The sequence below is a fragment of the Mus pahari genome, chromosome 9, assembly GCF_900095145.1.
Source record: "Mus pahari chromosome 9, PAHARI_EIJ_v1.1, whole genome shotgun sequence".
Taxonomy (NCBI): Eukaryota; Metazoa; Chordata; class Mammalia; order Rodentia; family Muridae; genus Mus; species Mus pahari.
In genome coordinates this window covers 70,437,703-70,457,907 of record NC_034598.1, presented here as the reverse complement: position 1 = coordinate 70,457,907, position 20,205 = coordinate 70,437,703, and the positions used below count along the sequence as shown (strand labels likewise).

The window sequence follows — 20,205 nt, the reverse complement described above, 5'->3', positions numbered from 1 at the left end:
ACTCACACATATACACACACAAACACACACACACATACAAACACACACACACACACACTCACACACACACTCACACATATACACACACAAACATACACACACACATACAAACACACACACACATACTCACACACACACTCACACATATATACACACATACACACACATACATATACACACACACACTCACACACATACACACTCACACACACACTCACACATATACACACACAAACACACACACACATACAAACATACACACACACACACACACACACACACACACACACACAAACATGCTTGCCACAAACTTGGATAAGATGTTTAAATGCCATGAAGGCTCTTTTCTAATCAGACTATAATTGTTTGCCTGACATTTGCTTCTCTAGCTATGGGATTCTGTTAGCACTTAGTGTAGACTAAATAGAAGATACTGTAGCTATGCATATAGTTATTGTGTACTGAGGTAGGTATTGGGATAAAATACTACCTACTTTACAGTTTTAGCACCTATAAAACTATCTGTTGCATGTTGAAGAATACATCATTCATATTTAAATGAAATATCAGTAAACGGCATGGATCACAATGATTAATAATTTTTTCATGGTACCATTTCTGTCCTCCTTTTTCACAGAAATGGTGCAAAAATAATGCAATAGAAAGACGGTGAGTTTGGGGTGAAATTTTTAAATAAACTCCTTCTCACTGGGGGCTGGAGAGATGGCTCAGGGGCTAAGAGCACTGACTGCTCTTACAGCGGTCCTGAGTACAATTCCCAGCAACTACACAGTGACTCACAATCATCTGTAAGGGGATGCTGTCCTCTGGTGTGTCTGAAGACAATGACAGTGTACTCATATGCATAAATTAAATAAATCAATCTTTAAAAAAAAAGAAACTCCTCACTCTACAAGATCTGTGAATTTGTGGAAAATTATTTCACATCAATAAATTTTATCTCGCTAACCCTCTCTGTGCATTAGGTGACTAATATATACTCTAATACCGCGTATCACAGAAGTCACCTCCCTACCTCACTGTGAGCCCGATGGTGATTTTATTATTGCATTGGGCTCTGCATATATGCAAATGAAAGTTAATGAATTCAGAGGGATTATTTTCTGTCCTTTATAAACAATATAGGAGTTAGTGCCTCTGTGGAGAAGATTATACTGCAGAGCGCAAGGGAATCGAAGACTACAAATTATCCTGTCCAAAAACCAGAAACTTCAGACTGCTGCTTTGACAACTTAAATTCAGCACTTTCTTCCCGCAGCCGAGACCGTATTCCAGTCGAAACAGCCGATCGTTCATCTTTCTTGTTATTTTACCTCTGAAACACATTCATTTGGAGTCAGTCTTCTGACTTACAGATATAAAGAATGTAAAAGACACATAAGATGATCAACGAAAGTATAAATCTTGAAGAGTCAAGAAGTGACATTTTAAGGACCCCCCCCCCCAGCCCTGCTGCTGTAAGTTACAAGATGCAAACTGATAGACTTTCATATTGCATATTGAGCAGAGTTTACATAGTCTTTCTTTTGAGTTTGTGTAGTAGTGAGCTGGAGCTCTGGAGAGGCTTAGATGGCCTGTTTGCTAGACAACAGTTATTTCTGGACAAGTATGAATCTCAGCAGCAGCATGAAGAAGAGACGCCTATTGTGTGGGGAACTAATTCAAATGACAAAGCAGAGTGAATTAGAATGAAATGCAAGTAGCTGATTTTAGTCTTTGGGTCGAGCCCATGACAGTTATTAAGTAAATACACCATTTTCAAGTGGGTTTAATCAAGCTGAAACACCAGGGTGAAGGAACGGAATCTGAGCCTCCTTGTGCAGCTAGTATGGAAAGGAAAAAAAAAAAAAACAGAACCCAAAGAGAAATAAGAAAAGGGTGAACCATATCCAACCACTCAACTCCAAAAGGAACCTTGGAGTTCTGGAGCTGGCAATTCTGTAAAGGACGCTAGAAGAGAGTTTTGTTCTGTTCTTTTCTGTTTTGTTTTATGATTTTTTTTTTTACCTTAATGGCAGAATTGCAATTTGTGGTAAACTAGAGTGGTAGCTAAGTAGAGGTTGGCTAACTCATCTCCAGTCTAGCTACAGTCTGGCCGAAGGCTGGCTTGAAATTTTTAGAGGAAAGGGTTTTTTAAATATTGAAAGAAATGAAGATGGTATCAAAAGCTGGAGCTAAATGGGAAGGATGACAACTGGCTGTCTCTAAACATTGCTACCCAAGTTCCACCTGTTAGGAACCACCCACATTCAAGGACCAAGTGCCCGTTCCCTAGCCTCCTGTCACTGCCTTCAGCAACTCAGCAACAACAGCCACTTCATCACCAGCAGGAAAACAGGACACAGTTTCCACTGTTCCCATGAGTCTGTCCCAATGCAAGGACAACATAAACCCCATTTGTCTCCATTTAAGGACCAGGCCTGATTTTGAGAAGAAGGCCATTGGTAAGAGCTCCAGGAACAGACCATAAAACGCAGAAACAAGGTCATAAGACCCCCTCCCAAAGAACAGCCTGAGGATAACCACAAAAATGCAGAAATATCTTATCTTGGGATGGGCCAGCAGTGATGGGCAGCCCCATTTCTTCCTATGGCTAAATGTTCCCTTCATGACATGGGAATGTAGACCTGTGATCCACCACCCCCCCCAGCACCCACCAATAAAACTGTAGATTACTTAACTCTTCTAGAGAGTTCCCTATAAGAAGGCCTGTGCGTCTTTGTCTGGCTTCGCCATTTTGAAGAGTGGTTGATCCCTACATTCTGGTTGTTTCTGCAGAATAAAAACGCTCCTTTTCTTTGCATACTCTCTGAGTCTGGGGTCTCCATTCAGCAATTTCAGACCCTTACACCATACCATTATAAAGCATCCCTACCCATCAATGCCCTCTTCCCTCCATCCCTCCTTCCCTTCTCCCAATCTCCTCTCCTTATCTTCCTCCCTCCCTCCCTCCCTCCCTCTTCTCCCTGCTTAGAGGCAGTCTTCTGCCCCACAAACCCCTTAAATATATCTCTTGCTTGAGATTCGTTGGATGGTAGTATGAACCTTGAGGTACTCTTTAGCCCTGATCCACCAAGATACTCTTCTGCCACAAAACACTGACACCAACCTTCTGTGGACTAAAAGCCCGTCACTGGAGGGGGGTGATAGGTAGAGGGATGGGTTTTAATAGTCCTCTCTTATTACCAAACCTTTGTTTTAGCGCAAATGATATTAGATCTAAATGATACTGAGGGGGCTCCTGAATGCCCACAGTGGTTCTGAATATTCACCAAAATACCTGAGAGCTTGGAGGTTTTTATCAGGTTCTTATCTGTGCGCCTACCAACCTTTGAAAACCAAACAAAAGTTAAACAGACCCAATTCTCTTATTCAATAGCACAAAGTCTTATGCTGCAGTCCTTAGCTTCAGTTTGCCCCAAGTGGCTGGTGAACCTTTCAAGTTTTGATATAACCAAAGAGGACTCATGAGGAACCCTGAAGTCTTTTCTAAGATACACACACGGTCATCCCTACCTCACCTGCATCTGTCATGTTAACTAAATAAAGATGGCAAATAATGAAGTTCTCGAAACCTTTAAGTTTGTCTACAGATTTGCTGCAACAAGGCAGCGCTGCTAAAACTTAAGTTTCTGCAAAAGGAATTTCATCTGAAGAGTAGAACATGGTAAGTTGTCCAAAGTGTTTCGAGAAATTTCCCAGGCGGCTAGAAAATACCATCGCCCTAGAGAGCAAAGTATTTGCCTTTCAAGCCTTCGCTGTGAGGCAGAGAAATCAAGTAAAGGACAGAAGGACAGCACCAAAATGCAGCTTCAAAGCTTGAGTGAAAGGATTTATTATAATAGAGGGTCTGGAGTCTGCTGCAACAAGGCAACCAGGCAGGTTAGGGAAGAATAAAAGCAGAAAAAGAGATTAGCATTCACCTTCAGGTGATAACACCGGACTCTTTCCCTCAAAAGAACGAGACATGAAGGCTGCATGCTCCTGCAGCTAGAGAACTAATCTTCCTTCCTCTAAGCCTGGCTAAAAGGAAATACAGCAGGAAAAGGATGGTGGGGGTGGAGAACAGGAAAGCCTGGCTTCTTTTTAGATATATAAGCAACAGCACCCTCCTGAGCCTGAAGGGGAAAAAGCCAGGCTACCTAAGTGTGACAGAAAGACAAGACATTAATGGAGAGAGAGTCAGTGCCTGACCTGCCCTGGCAAGTGTACTCATTTTCAATCAAAAAACAAAACAAAACAAAACAAACAAACAAACAAAAAAACAATCAACTGTCAAATGATGCCGTTCAGAATGACCCTTGAAAGGTGATTTTCTTTCATTTTTCAGTTATGAGCTGTGGTGAACAGGACACCAAGTATTCCATTTTAGTTTACTGAGGGTTCATCGCATTAACTATTCAAAGGTGGCTCAAAAATAAAATAAAATAAAATAAATGACCAAAGCCATGCTGATTAACCGCTCCCTAAAGTAACAAATGGAACCTTCACAAATACATAAATGCCGGGGACATCTGTTGTGTTAGTTACCCGTGTGCAGGTGTGTGCTTGTGTGTGTAGGTTGATGATACGCGAGTGTGTGCATGTGTGTGCCCTCACTTAGGCATGTGGAAGGCAGAGGTAACATCGGGCGTCTTTCTCTGTGACTCATCCTTGATCGTCGCCTTCTTTTTTCCGAGAAAGCATGTTTTACTGAGGCTGGAGTTTCCGGACTGAGCTCCACTGGCTGGCCAGCAAGGACCTGACGTTGACCTCTCTGCTCCCTGGCACTAGGCTTGCAGTTGCCCACCAGAACGCCGGGGATCCAAATGCAGGTCCTTCTCCTTGGGTGGCACACACTCTCCCTGCTGAGCTATCCTCCTAGCCCTATTATTGGTTACTTCTGACCATTATGACAGAATGACAGAAGCATCTCCAGGGTTAAATGTGATTTGCTTCCCATATCAGAGGACATAGTGGTTTGAATAAAAGAGTCCCCTAGGCTCATATATTAAAATGCTCACCAGAAAGTGGAGTTATTTGAGAAGGACTAGGTATGACCTCCTTGGAGGAAGTATGTTGGTAGGAGAGATATCCTAAACTCACACCTAGCCTAGGGTCTCCCTTTCCCTTACCGTCCCCCCCCCCTCTCTCCCCCCTCCCTATCCCCCTCTCTCCTCTCTGCCTGCTGCATGAAGCTACTTCTCCAGTGCAAAGCCTTCCTGAATGCTGCCACTCTCCCCGCCATGAACAATAATGGACCGACCTTTGGAAACCATAAGCAACCCCCAACTAAATGCTTTCTTTTATAAAGAGTTGCCTTGGCCATGACGTCTCTGCAGAGTAAGAGAAAAGGGACTGAGAGACTGAGACTAGACCTCTCAGGGGAAGGCACGGTAGGCTGGCTCTGTAGCAAAGGAAGGCTGCGTTATAGCCAAACAGAGCTGGGTGTGGCAGTGAAATTCTCTAACTCAGGAGGTAGGGAGGAGCCTGAGGAACAGTTCAAGCCAGCATCACTGACATAGGGTGTCTGAGGTGAGCTAAGCTCAGGAGATCTTATCTCATCAAACCAAAACCAAAACGAAATTCTAAACAGAAGCCAGAGCCTGGTTACCACAAAGGGTTGTGCCACTGTCTCTCTTCTCACAATCAGACCCAACCTCATAAAGGTTACACACTGATCCAAACCACGGGGCTGAAGTGGTCCCATTATGTCACGAAAAGAAATTATACGAAATGAACAAAGAAACCGGGATATTTTTGCCTGTCTCTTCAAATTCAGAAAAGTAAATGTTCCGAGTAATTTGGAGCTTTTCACTTCATAGGACTTATGGGAATGAACCCAAAGCATTGATACATAAGCTGGATGTAAGCTGATGACATTATGATGTTTTTAATCACGAGGTTTCTTCTCGTGGAATGCACAACCCAACACATACCTTCCCAACTCATATATTATACAACGGTGATAGGTCCAGGTAGCTATACATTCAAAACCAGAAATTGCCCTCCAATAGTTTGGGTGTTAATACTAACAGACTCGGCAATGTCAAATTAGCATTTCGTGATGTTTTTACTTCTTATGCAGACAAAAGGTTTTTTGGGGAGTGTTTTGTGCTTGCTTTCCTTTGGGGGCTTTTTTGAGATAATGTCTGTCTATGTAGCCCAATCGGGCTTCAAACTTCCAGTGGTTGTTCCAAATGTTAGGATTACAGCCACGCACTACAGCAGCCAAGCTGACATAGAACTTTCAGAATTGATACTACATGCAGAAAAGGTCTCCATATATCTGTACCTGGTGTGTGCATTCTGGGTAGCCACAAATTAAAGAGAATGCTGTGTATTTTTCTCTTTCTTCACTTACTGAAAACCAACTCAGTCTTTATTATTATTATTATTATTTTTAATGTCCTCTGTTTTCTTCATGTTCTCCTTGCTTTTTTTTTTTTTGGAGAATTAAGAAAATGAAAACCATGTAACAAAACATAGGTGTCACAGATTCTCTCATATCAAAGGCTATCAAGATCTCTGCACCTTATCGTCCTGGCATGAATAAACAAGTAGAGGAGAGGCAGGGAGATGCCCTTTGGAACAGAAACACTGCCTTCACTAATCAAGGCTATGATTACTGAAGAAACACGAATTAAATTCTGAATTCATGCTATTTTACTTGATGCAAGAGTTATAATCTGACCAGCAGAGCATACGGGAGCCATCTGGGCACTGCAACATTGCAAAGACACATGGAGAGCAAGGGCAGGCTGACCTTCCAGCCACCACACAGCCACTCGCATTGGCACTACAAGGTGCCGTTGCTACCATTTGATTTCTCATTATCTCATTATCCTTTCTCCAGAAAGGATACCCTGACTAATAGGGACAAAACCAGAATGCCTAGAGAAAAAAATAAAGCTATAACACTCTCCATTGTGTCACATTCCATACCAAGTGCACTTACTAATACATTTGATATAATAGTTGAATCTGCTCCTTCCCATCATACATTTTAAGGACTCTCTAATATATTCATGACTACGGCTCTCCATAGCTCAAATTTTACTTGAGAGATCAACATGAAATTAGCATTTTCACTTTTCCAGGCATTTACTAGGACAATGGATTTCAAGTTTTGGAAGAGCATATCCTTTTCTTTGAAAGTGACAGTCTTGCATATGGGTAACCTGCCCATCATGATACCCCTGTCAGTCAGTTTGATCCCTCTGAGGAGGCAGGTTATGGAAAACTGAGCTGAGTGATGTAAGATGCACCCCAGACAGAGTGTTAGGAGAGCAGTGAAGTGGGTTTCAATGAGATTCATTATTTATTCATCACAAGATCCAATTTGGGTGTCGTTTTTCACTACAGACTTAACTGGTTAAAATTCAGTGCTGATAGAGTATTTATTCTGTAATGTAAAAAGGATGCTTTTAATGTGTGTGTGTGTGTGTTTATTCTGTCTTCCAGTTTGAAGGAGTCTAAAACAAAGAGGGATTTTGTGCCTCATGGTCACTCATAAACATATCTGAACACCATTTGGCAAGGCTGGAAGAACGGACCTACGAGAAAGCCCTTAAGGACACTATTTTTCTCGTTAGTAGTGTAGAACAATATGCCAAATACTACTCAGTGAGAAAGTAAACTAATAGTCGTGGTCAGAAAATAAACGCTTTTATAATGCTGAAGAATGAGGTATATGCTGTTATGGGACACTCGCTGTATAAACGGAAACCTCAACTCCTGAGTCTAATTCTCTGTCTCATTGGAAAGAAACCCTTCTTTGACGAGAGAGAGAGAGAGAGAGAGAGAGAGAGAGAGAGAGAGAGAGAGAGAGAGAGAGAGAGAATACAGCCCACTGGCAGAATGGGAGTTGTTCATCCTAGGCTCCTGTTGATTAACCAAAGTTCACATGCCTGCGGGAATCATAAAGTGTCTTTCCAGGGGAACCACAGCATGGGTTAAAATGCCCCATACTGTCACACACACTAGGGGTTAAACTCCTCTCCTTGCTCTTTTTCCTGTGTAAATACCATGCTGTCTGTCTCCCAAGTCAATGCTCAGTGATCCCCTGGTGAGTTTCCCTCTGTATACTGCCCTCCTTTCTGGCTCACTTCTTCAACCTGAACTGCTGACTTATAACTACTCCATGTATGTCTGCTCAAGTACTTATTTTCTGGGAGGTTGATTTGCTGTTTTGTTTTGTTTTGTTTTGTTTTGTTTTGTTTTTGTTTCTTGGGTTTTGGTTTTGGTTTTGGTTAGCATGCAACTTTCTCTTCTTTTATCTTCCCTTAGCACTCCCAACGTTTCATATATACCACCACTACTTTGTAGCCTGGATTTCAGATCACATTTACACACACTACTGCTCACTTCAAACTACCCTTCAATGTTCTCAAGTGCGCTCTCTCAGAGCATCTTTGTATCGCCACGTCATCAACCTTACTGCCTGGCACATAGATGAAATTCTCCTTTGTAAGCAATCAGAGCATATACTCTGTCCCCAGGATTAAAACTTAATGGAGGCATTGGAGCAGATTGCAAAGGTAGTCACTTAGCAAACTGAAATGACTCTCAACCTGACTCTAAATGGCACCTGGAATACAGAATCATTTTAAGTCGGGTCAGCAAAGGAGCCTCCCCCTGAACAAATGGAATGTCATCTTAATCTTTGACTTTCTGAATTGTAAACTGTTTCTGAACCTTGACTTTATTTGTAGTATTATCTGTTTAGCAGTGTTGGCAGCTGTTAGAGTTTTGGAGTACCATGGGTCATGAATATTAAGTACAACAACAAGGATACTGGGATCAAATCCAAAATCATTTGTAAGTGCATGACAAATAGCCCTACTACTTCAATACAGCTATGAGGCCCTGTGGTTAGACTCAGGTACTGTGCTATATCTTGATCCTTCCAAAGCCAAGCATAAGAGAAAGAATGGTGTAATACGGAATAGTGCTTCAAGGAGAGCTCACAGATGCTGGTTGAGAAAAATCAAGCACAACCATGACATCCCACTTCACGAAGTACAACTGAGATGAGGGTCACAACAAAAATCACAACTTAATGTAGATACAAAAGCATGTGAGGATGCAATGTACAAATGCCTCAGGTTCTGTACCTCTGGGTTTGTATGCTTCTATCCACAAGATGAAATGGTCAGGTGTGCAGGACAGCATTTAACCTAGGTAGCAATCAGGCAGTGGTGAACGCAGAATGTAAACTCTCACCTTTAGGGATCCTTCACATGATAAACGCTAAAAGCCTGGCAACGAGGGTCATGAATTAGATTTATTCTCAACATACATCTGAAGCTTTAGGCTATAACTAAGACAAAGATAAACTGCACACACCATGGGCAACCTCTATAACACACATGCTCTTTGGCACTAAAACAAAACTTGTATCTAAAAAATGACTCATTTTTCAACTGTCAGTACTTCCCATTATTCCCACGTAACAGCTTAGCCTTTTATCGGATTTATGGGAAATAAAGACACAAATATAAATACAATGCTTATTCTGAAAACAAGTATTGTAAAACAAAACTACCCATGAGTCTTAGGATTTCTATTGCATTGATGAAGCACCATACCAACAAAAGCAAGTTGTGCAGGAAAGTGTTTATTTGGTTTAAACTTCTACACTGTAGAAAGCCAGGTCAGGAACTCAAACAGAACAGGAACTGGAAGGCAGGACCTGATGCAGAGACCCTGAAGGAGTGCTGCTTTGGGGCTTGCTCAGCATGGCTTGCTCAGTCTGCTTTCCCAGGACCATCTTCTTAGGGATGACTCCTACCCACAAGAACCTGGGCCTTTCCCCATCCATGACCAATTAAGAAAATGCTAAATGCTCCACAGGCTTGCCTACTGCCCTGTCTTACTGAGACGGAGTCTCAGTCAGGGCTTCTTCCTATTGGATGACTCTAGCCTTCTTCAAGCTGACATAAAAGTAGCCAGTCCAACGGGTTTTAAGGAATTCCTTAAAAAGCAAATGAATTGGTTTCATATTCCCAATCTGTCTCCAACTATTATTAGAACTCCGACATGAAGGTCTGATGCCATGCCACCTTTTATGTCTTCATCTGTATGTTTTCCACCTAATGATGACACAAAGGCTGTTTCCACATGAAAATAGTCTAGAGATACTAAGTCAGCACCGAAACTGGCTCTGAGCAAGTAAGGACTGGTACTGGTAAGGAAAAGGTTGCTTTTGTTGAGTTTATTAACCCCTTGGAGTTATGGGAGGCTTTAAAAAAAAATAGTGGGCAGATAAAAGTCCAGTGTTTCTTTGCATGGTCAGTTGAAACATTATTTCAAGGCCTCTTTCCCTTTATTTTTGACCACATGAACGTAAGCAAGCAACAATAACACAAAGAAGGCTAAAATAGCTAGTTAGTGAGAGGTCAAGAATATTAATTATTTTCCCCAGCATGCATGGCTCATTCCAGACCTGGCCAATATTGGCATGGAATTGTCACTGTCTAAAAGTGAGTGCCTAACGTGAATTCAACTTACCATCTCAGCAAAGGCTTTAAACGGTAAGGCTTGCATATGAATTCCATAACTAGCTGAGTACCTACTGTGTGCCAGATATTGCAAAAGAGGACGGGGTAAAATAGCAGGTTCATAAACTAGAACCCCATGGTTGACAACTACGAATGATTTTTGTTCTTATTTATTTCTGGAGGTTTTATATTTAATAACATCTCACAACTATTTCTAACTACTGAATAAATTATAGTTTGTCAGTATCCAACCATATTATTTCATAAATCCCATTAGTTCTTTCAGTAAGCATTTGTTAAAAAATTTAAATGCGTTAACATTTTTAGTGTAGTAAGAACAGTGCCTGGCAGGTGGAAATAGTAGGTATTTATTAAACACGAAATATCTACTATATGCCAAGTACTCACACACTTATATGTGATGTATGCTTTGCACAAATGCAAAACACACACACATAATATGATAAAGAATATTGTTTGTAGTAAGCTTTTGAGTCAAACTGACCAAATTCTGCTATCTCAAAGAATTTCCTTTGACTCAAACAACATCTGTATCTTACTCACTAGGAAGTGACTTTGCATGTGGTGTTTGTGTCTACATATATGTGCACATTGCGGCCAGAAGAAACCTCAGAGGTCATTGCTCATGAGTCTTGTACATGATTCTTGAGAAAGGATCTCTCCCTGGCCCAGAGCTTGGCAGGTAAGCTAGACTGGGTGACCACAAGAATCCATTTATCCCTGCCTAGCCTGTGCAAGGATTATAAGAGTATGCTACCACGTCCAGCTTCATAGACAGGAATTCTGTGGGTTGAGTTGAACTCATACCCTAAGCACTTTAACAACCATGCCTTCTCTGAGGCCTAACATTTGCTTTTAAATTAGGAAATGTGTGCGTGTGTGTGTGAGTGTGTGTGTGTGTGTGTGTGTGTGTGTGTGTAATTTTAAATGTAACATTAGATGCCACGAAAAGATTTAAGATTTATTTCTTCTTAAAAAAAAAAAAGGCTCTGCCAAACAGAGATCGGAAGGTTTTTGTTGTTGTTGTTGTTGTTGTTGTTGTTGTTTTTCAATAATGAAATAATGAAGGCATAGACAAATAACAGTTGCAGAATGTGACATTGAATTTACCTGGTAGACCTTTGAGTTTAGGGGACAGAAAAGGATCTGATGTGAATTACAGAAAAGAACCCATCAAGATTGCTGATTCAAACCATCCCAAGCTTTACAAACACAGCCCTTTTCAGATTTGAGTATTTGACTATTTCCCTAATTTGTAGTATAGAATTAAACACGTAGTGATATTTGATAGTTTACTAGGGCAAAGGCATGTATGTCATGGGGCAAACCACATGACTTTGATGAGGAGTTAATTGGTAAGATATTTAAAATTGTTATTTTTCTGGATACGAAGGAGCTCATGGTCACATCTTATGGTCCATGTATGATCTCCAGGACAGTTACTGTACATGTCCAATATAAGATTACAAACTTAAATTTTTTTGTGATTTCTTTTTCTACATTGAATGCATGGTTCTAGAACGTGATTTCTGTAAATGGCAACACTCCCTTTCCATAATTCATTTCACTTTCTTCAAAAGAGGTTCTTCTCAGGAACGTAGAAATCTATGTCTCTCAAGGCTATAATTTTCCATAGCCACCTTATGCAATCTATGGGCACAGCTCAGATCTATTGCAAAGCTCAGTCATGAGACATTAGTTGAAAGTGTGTACTTTCATCTGCATACTCCAGCCTGAGTGGATGGCTGACATCACATATCATCAAATCATAACAGGAGCCTTAAGGATAAGGTAGATATCAACAATCTCTACCAATATTTCTTATTTCGCTGCTGCTGCTGTATTAGATGCTTTCTAAAAGTGGGCATCCCAGCTCCCACTGAACACCTCAATGTTTGTCACAACTCCTCCAGAGAACTGAAGCTTTCTCACCAACCAGAGAAGGAAACTGGCCAAAGAGTAAGCCCTTGTGAACAAATATTGTGTATCATGTCCCCTTTAATGTGCCATCACCTGACTTTGCTCATCTTCTGTCTTTCACTACAGTGAAAAAGGCCACTCACTGTACAGTCTTGAAGCCTTGCATTCTATTTTATGCATATGAGTACACTGTTGCTATCTTCAGACACACCTGAAAGGGGCATCAGATCCCATTGCAGATGGTGGTGAGCCACCATGTGGTTGCTGGGAATTGAACTCAGGGACCTCTGGAAGAGCAGTCAGTGCTCTTAACCACTGATCCATCTCTCCAGCAAAACCTTGCATTCTAATCCCAGTGACTTTGTCAATAATCTTCTGGTTGACACAAGAACCAGCCTGCCTCCATCTTAGGCTTAAAAACCATCCTGTAGTAAAGAGAAACTAGGTCCAGCCCTGTTTACTATTAACCCTCTGTTTCTCAAGGGCTATGCCCCAACTGGAACTCTAACTACTAGTATCTGTTCTAGAATGGCAAGTGTGTCTTTGTTTCAAAAAGCTGCTTCTATTCATTCTGCAACCCTCCATTTGTTTCAAAAGATTCTATGGCCTCCGCAGCTCTCCCGTTATGACTACCTTGTTATGTCTACCTTACTATGCCCACCTCTCACCACATGTTTGTTTCCAGAGACCATATAGGGCTAAACTGTTATGCTCAGCTCCAGTAATCACATCCAGTTTGCTCATCAAATCCTCCATTTGGAAACCCCCCTACCCTGAGCTATAAAATCCTTGTCTTCCTCACATTCACTGCTGATCACTCAAACCCCACCTTAAGGGGAGGCAGCCCATTTACACAAATCAAAAAGCTTGCTTTAATTAATTGTTTGCTTTAATTAATTTGGCCATGATGATTTGGGCCTGAGTTATTTCTCCTGCCTTCCTGGAGATTAACAGTGACCTTCACCTCTGCTGAAAGTACTCAGGCATGATAAAATTATCTCTCTTCTTCCTGGTAAATACAAAGAATCCATTATCCCAAGGTCACTGGCACAAAAGCTAATAATGACAGAAAGAGCTTAAACAGAGAGCACTGAAATAAAATAGTGTGAGCAGATAAAGGGTCAAGCTGCCTCCATCACTCCCACTGCTGGTGCTTGGCCTAGAAGAGGTGGTTGCCAACAGTCCTGGTAAGAATCATCAAGGAGGAGTCCTGGAATGAACCGTGTCTGCCTACACTGTTCAAGCAAAAGACTGCAATGAGGTGGTGGAGCGTTGGAAAGTAGGGAGTCCAGACACTGATTATCTTAGCTCTGACTAGCTTTACCCTTCGGGATAGACCACCTCTGGATAGGAATTAACATTCTCTGTCTAATAGATGAAAATCTTTTGGTATCTATTAACAGATTGCTAGTTCCCACCCACCCAAACGCTAAGAATGTCATCAGACACCATCTGAAGCCCATGGGGGTCTCCTTTCCTGCTGTAACACATCTCGGATGTCTCCTTCAATCTCTTAACAAAGTGTCTTGGTTTGTTTCTTTGTTTTGTCAATGTAAACACTTCAAGAAGGTAGGAGCAACAGAACACTCTGCACCATCAAAACTGTAAAGTCCTCTCTCAAAACCCGGGGACATCACTCTCTAAGTCCCCTGTTGAAGGCTTTTCTGTTCTCTTAAGTGGCAGCTGCAGAACATGAGGCTGCCGAAAGAAACACAGAAATTTTAAATTTCACATAAACAAATAATTTTACATGTGCATCACAATTACTATGCAGAATACTCTAAAAGTAAGGAGTTTGGTAGTAAATAACCCTGCCCTTGAAAATATACTTGGAGAACTGAACTGAAAATTTCTCAGAAGAGAATTTCAAGCATCTCAAAACAGGGTCCTGAATTAAAATATTAAAACAATGAGCTGGTGAAATGGAAATTGTGCAGAAGGAAAAACTCAGTGCCTCACAAGCTACCAAGAGGAGGCCCCAAAGCTGCAGAGCCTGTGTCCCCACAAGGACAAGGATCAGGAAATGCCTCGTTCTTTCTGCACTGCAAACCAAGGTTTGTTACTGTTGATGACATCATAGGGGGGGATTGGAAATGCCCCTTGAAGTAATTAAAAGGGATTTGAGATTGTCAGCCATATGTTGTTTTCTAGCATCAAACTGCATGCAGAATTTTCTTTAAAGTGACAATATTTAAATGAAATCACAGAGGGACTTCATCAAGCCTTAATTCTTGAGTTCTAAGGGAGAAGGTTATTGTCCCTTCCAGGCACAAAAAAAAAAAAAAAAAAGCAATGACCATAGTCAATGCCTACTAAGTATATGTTTTAAGATGACAGCTAATAAATAAGAACAGGGCTGAAGAGATGGCTCAGTGGTTAAAGGCACTTGCTGCTAAATCGGGAGGACCAGATCGGATCCCAGGTACGCCTGTAACACCAGCTCTAGGAGATCCTACATCCTCTACTGGCTTCTGCAAGCTCAAAGGATGGGCACCCACACTGACACGTATACATACAAAAGTTAAATTAAAATCTTAAATAATCGTAATAATAGATAATTGTTTTAGTTTTTTCCCATCCATGTTTCCTTCATCCATGTTTGCTTAAAATTCAATTTTAAGCAAAGGGGAACTTGGGAGAGGAAAAAAAAAAACTAAGAAAAATCTGTCAGTTTCTTTGTAAATGAGTGTCCACAACCATAACCCACGGCTTGTTGGGTGTGGTTGAGCAAGGTTCTGGTCCCAGAAGATCCAAAGTCTGAGGTGGAGGCTTAGCTAAGCCCACTACAAGCCTGGCTGAGCAATACAGAAAGACTATTATCTCAGTCCATCAATTTTATTTATTTTTCGTTTTTTCTTTTCCTTCCTCCCTCCTTCCTTCCCCATCCCATCTCTTTCCTTCTCTCCTTCCTTCCTTCCTTCCTTCCTTCCTTCCTTCCTTCCTTCCTTCCTTCCTTCCTTCCTTTCTCTCCTTCCATCCTTCTTTTATCCCATTAATTTATTTATTCACTTTCTATCTTGTCCCCATTCTCCTCCCAATTCCTTCTCACGGGGCCGCTCCCCCAAATCCTGCCCCTTAAGCCGCAGCCCCACATCAACTCTGGCACCTCACATCTCTGCAGGACTAGGTATAGCCACTCCCACAGAGACCTGATAAGACAGCCCAGTTAGGAAGCAGGATCCATAGGCAGGCAACGGAGACAGGGTAAGCCCCAGCTCCAGTTGCTGGGAGACCCACATGAAGACCAAGCTGCATGTCTGCTACATATGTGCAGGCAGGCTAAGTCCCAACTCGGTCAATTTTACAAATGTCCTCTCCTACATCCAAAAGAAATGTGGGAACCCGCCTAAAACAACTGACATTTCCACACCATAGCTGGGCATATGTAATCTTTCCCTTTACAACCAAACCAAAGTTCAGCTCTGGGTGAAGAGATCGGAAGGCAGGCAGTTTCTCAAGGTGCCCCTGCCCCTAAAACTGTTCCTTATGTCCACACATAGTGTCTTAGACTATGGCCCTTGGCCCTCAATGTGAGGGTTGCTACAGGCTGGGCAGGAGGAAACGTCTCTAGAACCGCAGTAGTCAACAGTGACTTCCGATTTATAGACGGAGGAAAAGGGGGTGTCTCTGGCTCCGCTGGCCTGTGTTCTGTCACTAGTGTTGAACCTTGTGATGTCACTAGGGGCTTGTTCTAAGTATACAACATATACATTTTATCCTATGCAAAGAAACAACACCTGAGACATCTCAGCTCAAATCTGAGACTACTGTTTGAACTTCAGTGTGTTTACTCTATGTACAAAGTTTTATTGCTCTTTCAAAAATATAACCGCTAGATTACAAAACACGAAGAATTTTTTTTTTACTATTCTTTAGCACACAGATACCTTAGTACCGTCTCTGGACTGTACTGAGATAGAATATATGATTTTAAAAACTGTTGTTTGAGTTACTGAGTGGAATTTCATTAAAAGATGTTGTGAGAATTTTGGCCTGGTACTACAAGAGTTTCTAACAATGCGTAGACTGGCATTAAACAAATTTCTGTCATTCTGTGCTCAGTGGTTATATAGAGTTCTTAACATTGACAATCAAAGAAATCTGAAAAACACTGCAGATTTTCTGTATTCTATCATGTCTAATATTTAGCCAAGACTTAACACTTTGTATAAAAATAAACTAGCGCACATCCGTCTCATACCTTTGCAAGTTCTATAGTTTAAATAAGTGGTAAATTGCCTGCATGCTGAAGAACTGTTAGCAAATAAATTTCTTATAGTTCACTATGAGTGAATGCTTGATAGATACGTGTCTTTATGACCTCTTTTCACAAGCTCTACCAGAAAAATGCTTGGTCTCCTTAAGTATATGGTTGTCCCAGGTGGGCGTGGTGGCACAAGCCTTCAATCCCAGCATTTGGGAGGCAGAAGCAGGTGGATTTCTGAGTTCGAGGCCAGCCTGGTCTACAAAGTGAGTTCCAGGACAGCCAGGGTGATACTGAGAAACCCTGTCTCGAACCCCTCCCCCCACAAAAGTATATGTGGTTCCCAAAATTACTCCACAACCTTGCAATGATATTGCATTTGAAATCACTAAGAGAATACAAACATTAAGCCCTGAAGTCAAGGTCTTAATTGGCCTCAGGGTAAAACTTTTAATAGCCACTCTGTTTTGCCTCTTCTTATACATGGAAAACAAAGCAAGGTGAGCATGGATCAGTGAGGGATGTTTACAAAAGTCAGGGACAGTCCTATTGACAACACAGGGTTTCCCCCCCACAGATGCCAGCATCTAGTGCAGTCATCGGCTGTGTCATTCTTACAAATATGCATCATAGTCAAATACTACATTATACTGAATTTGGCAAAAAAGGAAAAAAAAAAAAAAGGAACTGAATCCAATCAAAATGCATGCAACTTTACAAGGCAAAATTACTCTCCTGCCGGCTTGACAATCACAGAAAGACATTCAGAAATAAAATGAGCAGGGACGGAAAGCCTGTTTGGTAGAGAAAGGTCAAAATGTGTGCTCTACTTAAAAGAAGACCAAAAGGGACTACTTGTTTTAAATTCTGCTTGAAGAAGAACAAATCTGTCTCTTTTTTTTTTTTTTAAATGGCAGCAAAGGATCAAACACACAGCCGACTCAATAATGCAATGCTCCAGAGGAAACAACCACTTACTTTGTAAATGGTAGGCAGGATCTGCTTCATTTTCAGCCTGTGGAAGACAAAGACGTCATAAACGGCTGAAACTGCTAGGACAGTCACTCCCTGCTCTTTCCAAAGCATGCTGCACCCAGCACACAATCCGGTCCCCAGGAACCAGCCCCAAGTTCTGGCGGAGTAGCCTCTTGTAGAGCAGTGCTTAATGTAGCAGAGCAGGGACAGGAGAAAAAAGAGACTGGCGCCCACATCTGCCCGTCCCACGATGCCTGCCACTGCTTCCGTGTGGATGGGGTGTGAAGCAAACATCAAGCCAGCCATGAAGGTCCAGTATCCGTCCCCAAGGAGGGCCTTGGAGAAGCGCGTGAAGAGGCCGGTGACAGTTGCATGCAACAGGACATTGACGAGGTGATAGCTCCAGGGATTCAGTCCTCCGATGGCGTGATTCAGTCGAAAAGAAAGAGTGCAGAGTGGCCTGTAGGACTTGTGGCTACCGCTGTGGGTTAGAAGAGTCCCCCAGAAGTCATTGTAGAAAATGTGTGTCCAGGGGGTCTCTGGCAGCAGGTCTTGATTAGTCTTGATAGCACGGCTGAAAAACAAAAGATATTAAAAATGAAATAAAATGAAAACAATTAAAAAAGAAAAGGAAACAGATGTTGATGAGACACTATCTTCCTCGAAGTGTGTCCAGTACACAGAGGTTGAACCCAGATCATCCTCTTAATCCCTGCTAAAAACTACAGAAAAGGCTGCTTGGCCATCCAAGAAGGTTGCCCCCTTGATGAGCACAGCCTTTGAAGAACAAATGAAAATACAAGTGCTCTATCACTTCTCAGCCTCCCGTGGCAGCGACCAAGGAATTGTTCTGAAGCCCTTGTGGAACTAACTCTACAACACAGCCTTTAGGCTCTTGGCAGCCACATGAAACTATATTTCCAAGATGGCCTGAGTACCGCTCTATAAGACGCATCCAGATTCAACATCAGCCCCTCTTAAGAACAGCTAGGTACCAGGCCCTTAGAGGATCACTCCTCATAGCCATCCATCACCTGAGTATCAGGGTAAGAGATGGCTCTGATGGAGAAGGACACTGGAGAAGGTGGAGATGAAATACAGTGATATGGTCACCAATGCTGTCCACGCAGCTGGTCTGTGGATCACAAGGAAACTGTGGCAAAGAGAGGCAGACGGACAAAGTGAGATGGCGCTCCACCTGTCTGCCTGCCATTATTTACACTACAGCCTTTCCCGATTCTACACTTTCACGGCGCTGTCATCCACCTGTAAAAATCGTAAAGATACTGCACTGTCACCTGACTTGAATGTATTTCCAGGATTATATACTTCATACTTCCATGTCAATGTCAAGAAGGAAGGACCAACTGTTTCCAGGATACATGCTGTCTGTCATACACTCTGGTTCCCTTGACTACAACTTCTCATTTAAACTTTGGAACAACACTGACCAAACATTGCTATGATCTGATACCTGACTATCGACATCTCTCAGGTGATGAAAGTATGGCTGAGAAAGATAAACTAATAACTGGTTCAAAGTCATATGTGTTTGGAATATAAGAGTATCATGGTTTGTATTATTTTTTTTACAATTCTGAGCTTTCCCAAAATGTAATCCATACACCACCAGGGACACTTAAGTAGCTATAAAAAATGTAAAATTGTTAACAGTTATCTTTGCTTTAAGGTCTACTTAGAAGAACGGGTAATTATCTCATCAATGGAAGATTTTGGCAATCCTTGTTGAGAACGACATTGATAAGATTTTTAATGTAATGTAATGACAAACATTAAATAATCAAATGTGTGTTTCATTCAGAATATCCGGAGGGTAGGTATATGGTTAAGAACCATGAAGGGAGAAGGGAGTTTTCCAAGAATGGGGAAATCGACTATAATGTTATGAAGAAAATTAGAATTGGAGGATTCAGTGGAGAGAAGAAAAAGGGGAGAGGGCAGAGAAGGCTACTGCCAATGCTCTTGTTTAGCCTCCCCAACCTGATGGGGAAACCCAGTTGGGGAGATACTACATACTTCCATCATCCAACATGGACAAACAGAACCCGAGCGCAAGCAGAAGCCTGGTCCCTGCTGACCAGCATTCACAGTACTGGAAGGTAATGAACAAGCTAATGAAGGAGAAAAGTAATCACCGTTGATCTCCTGCAGTTACAAACCCTGAGAACAGCAAGCATTTGTTACCTGCAAGGGATACCCACTGGGACTGTAGGGCAAGAGAGGTTTGGAAGTCACTAACCACTTTTCCCTTGGATCGAAGGCCTGATCCCTAAGATAAAACGGATACCCGATTCTCACTATTAATGACGCCAACAACAACCTTAGACTAGATCAAACCAGACAGAATGCTGCCAGAGAAAGGGACCTAGGTATAGTCAAGGCCTAATTTTCATCTCAGTGCTACTGGGAGAGGAAAAAAAGAATTCAGTTTTCTTCAGTGGAGTGGCACTGCCCAACCAGAATCCAAGGAAGGCCTCATGCTCAGGAGTAGCTATCCAACACAAGATACTTCATTTTCTCTCTCTCTCTCTCTCTCTCTCTCTCTCTCTCTCTCTCTCTCTC

At 41.8% G+C, this 20,205-nt stretch overlaps 1 protein-coding gene across 1 annotated transcript in view; it reads right to left on the bottom strand.

The window, feature by feature from the left end:
- Tmtc2 (transmembrane O-mannosyltransferase targeting cadherins 2) overlaps positions 1-20,205 on the bottom strand; it is a 387,746-nt gene that overhangs the window by 209,243 nt on the left and 158,298 nt on the right. Inside the window, exon 2 of the mRNA XM_029542332.1 lies at positions 17,626-18,196. Coding sequence (XP_029398192.1) covers positions 17,626-18,196 — 571 coding nt within the window. The remainder of the gene's footprint in view (positions 1-17,625; positions 18,197-20,205) is intronic.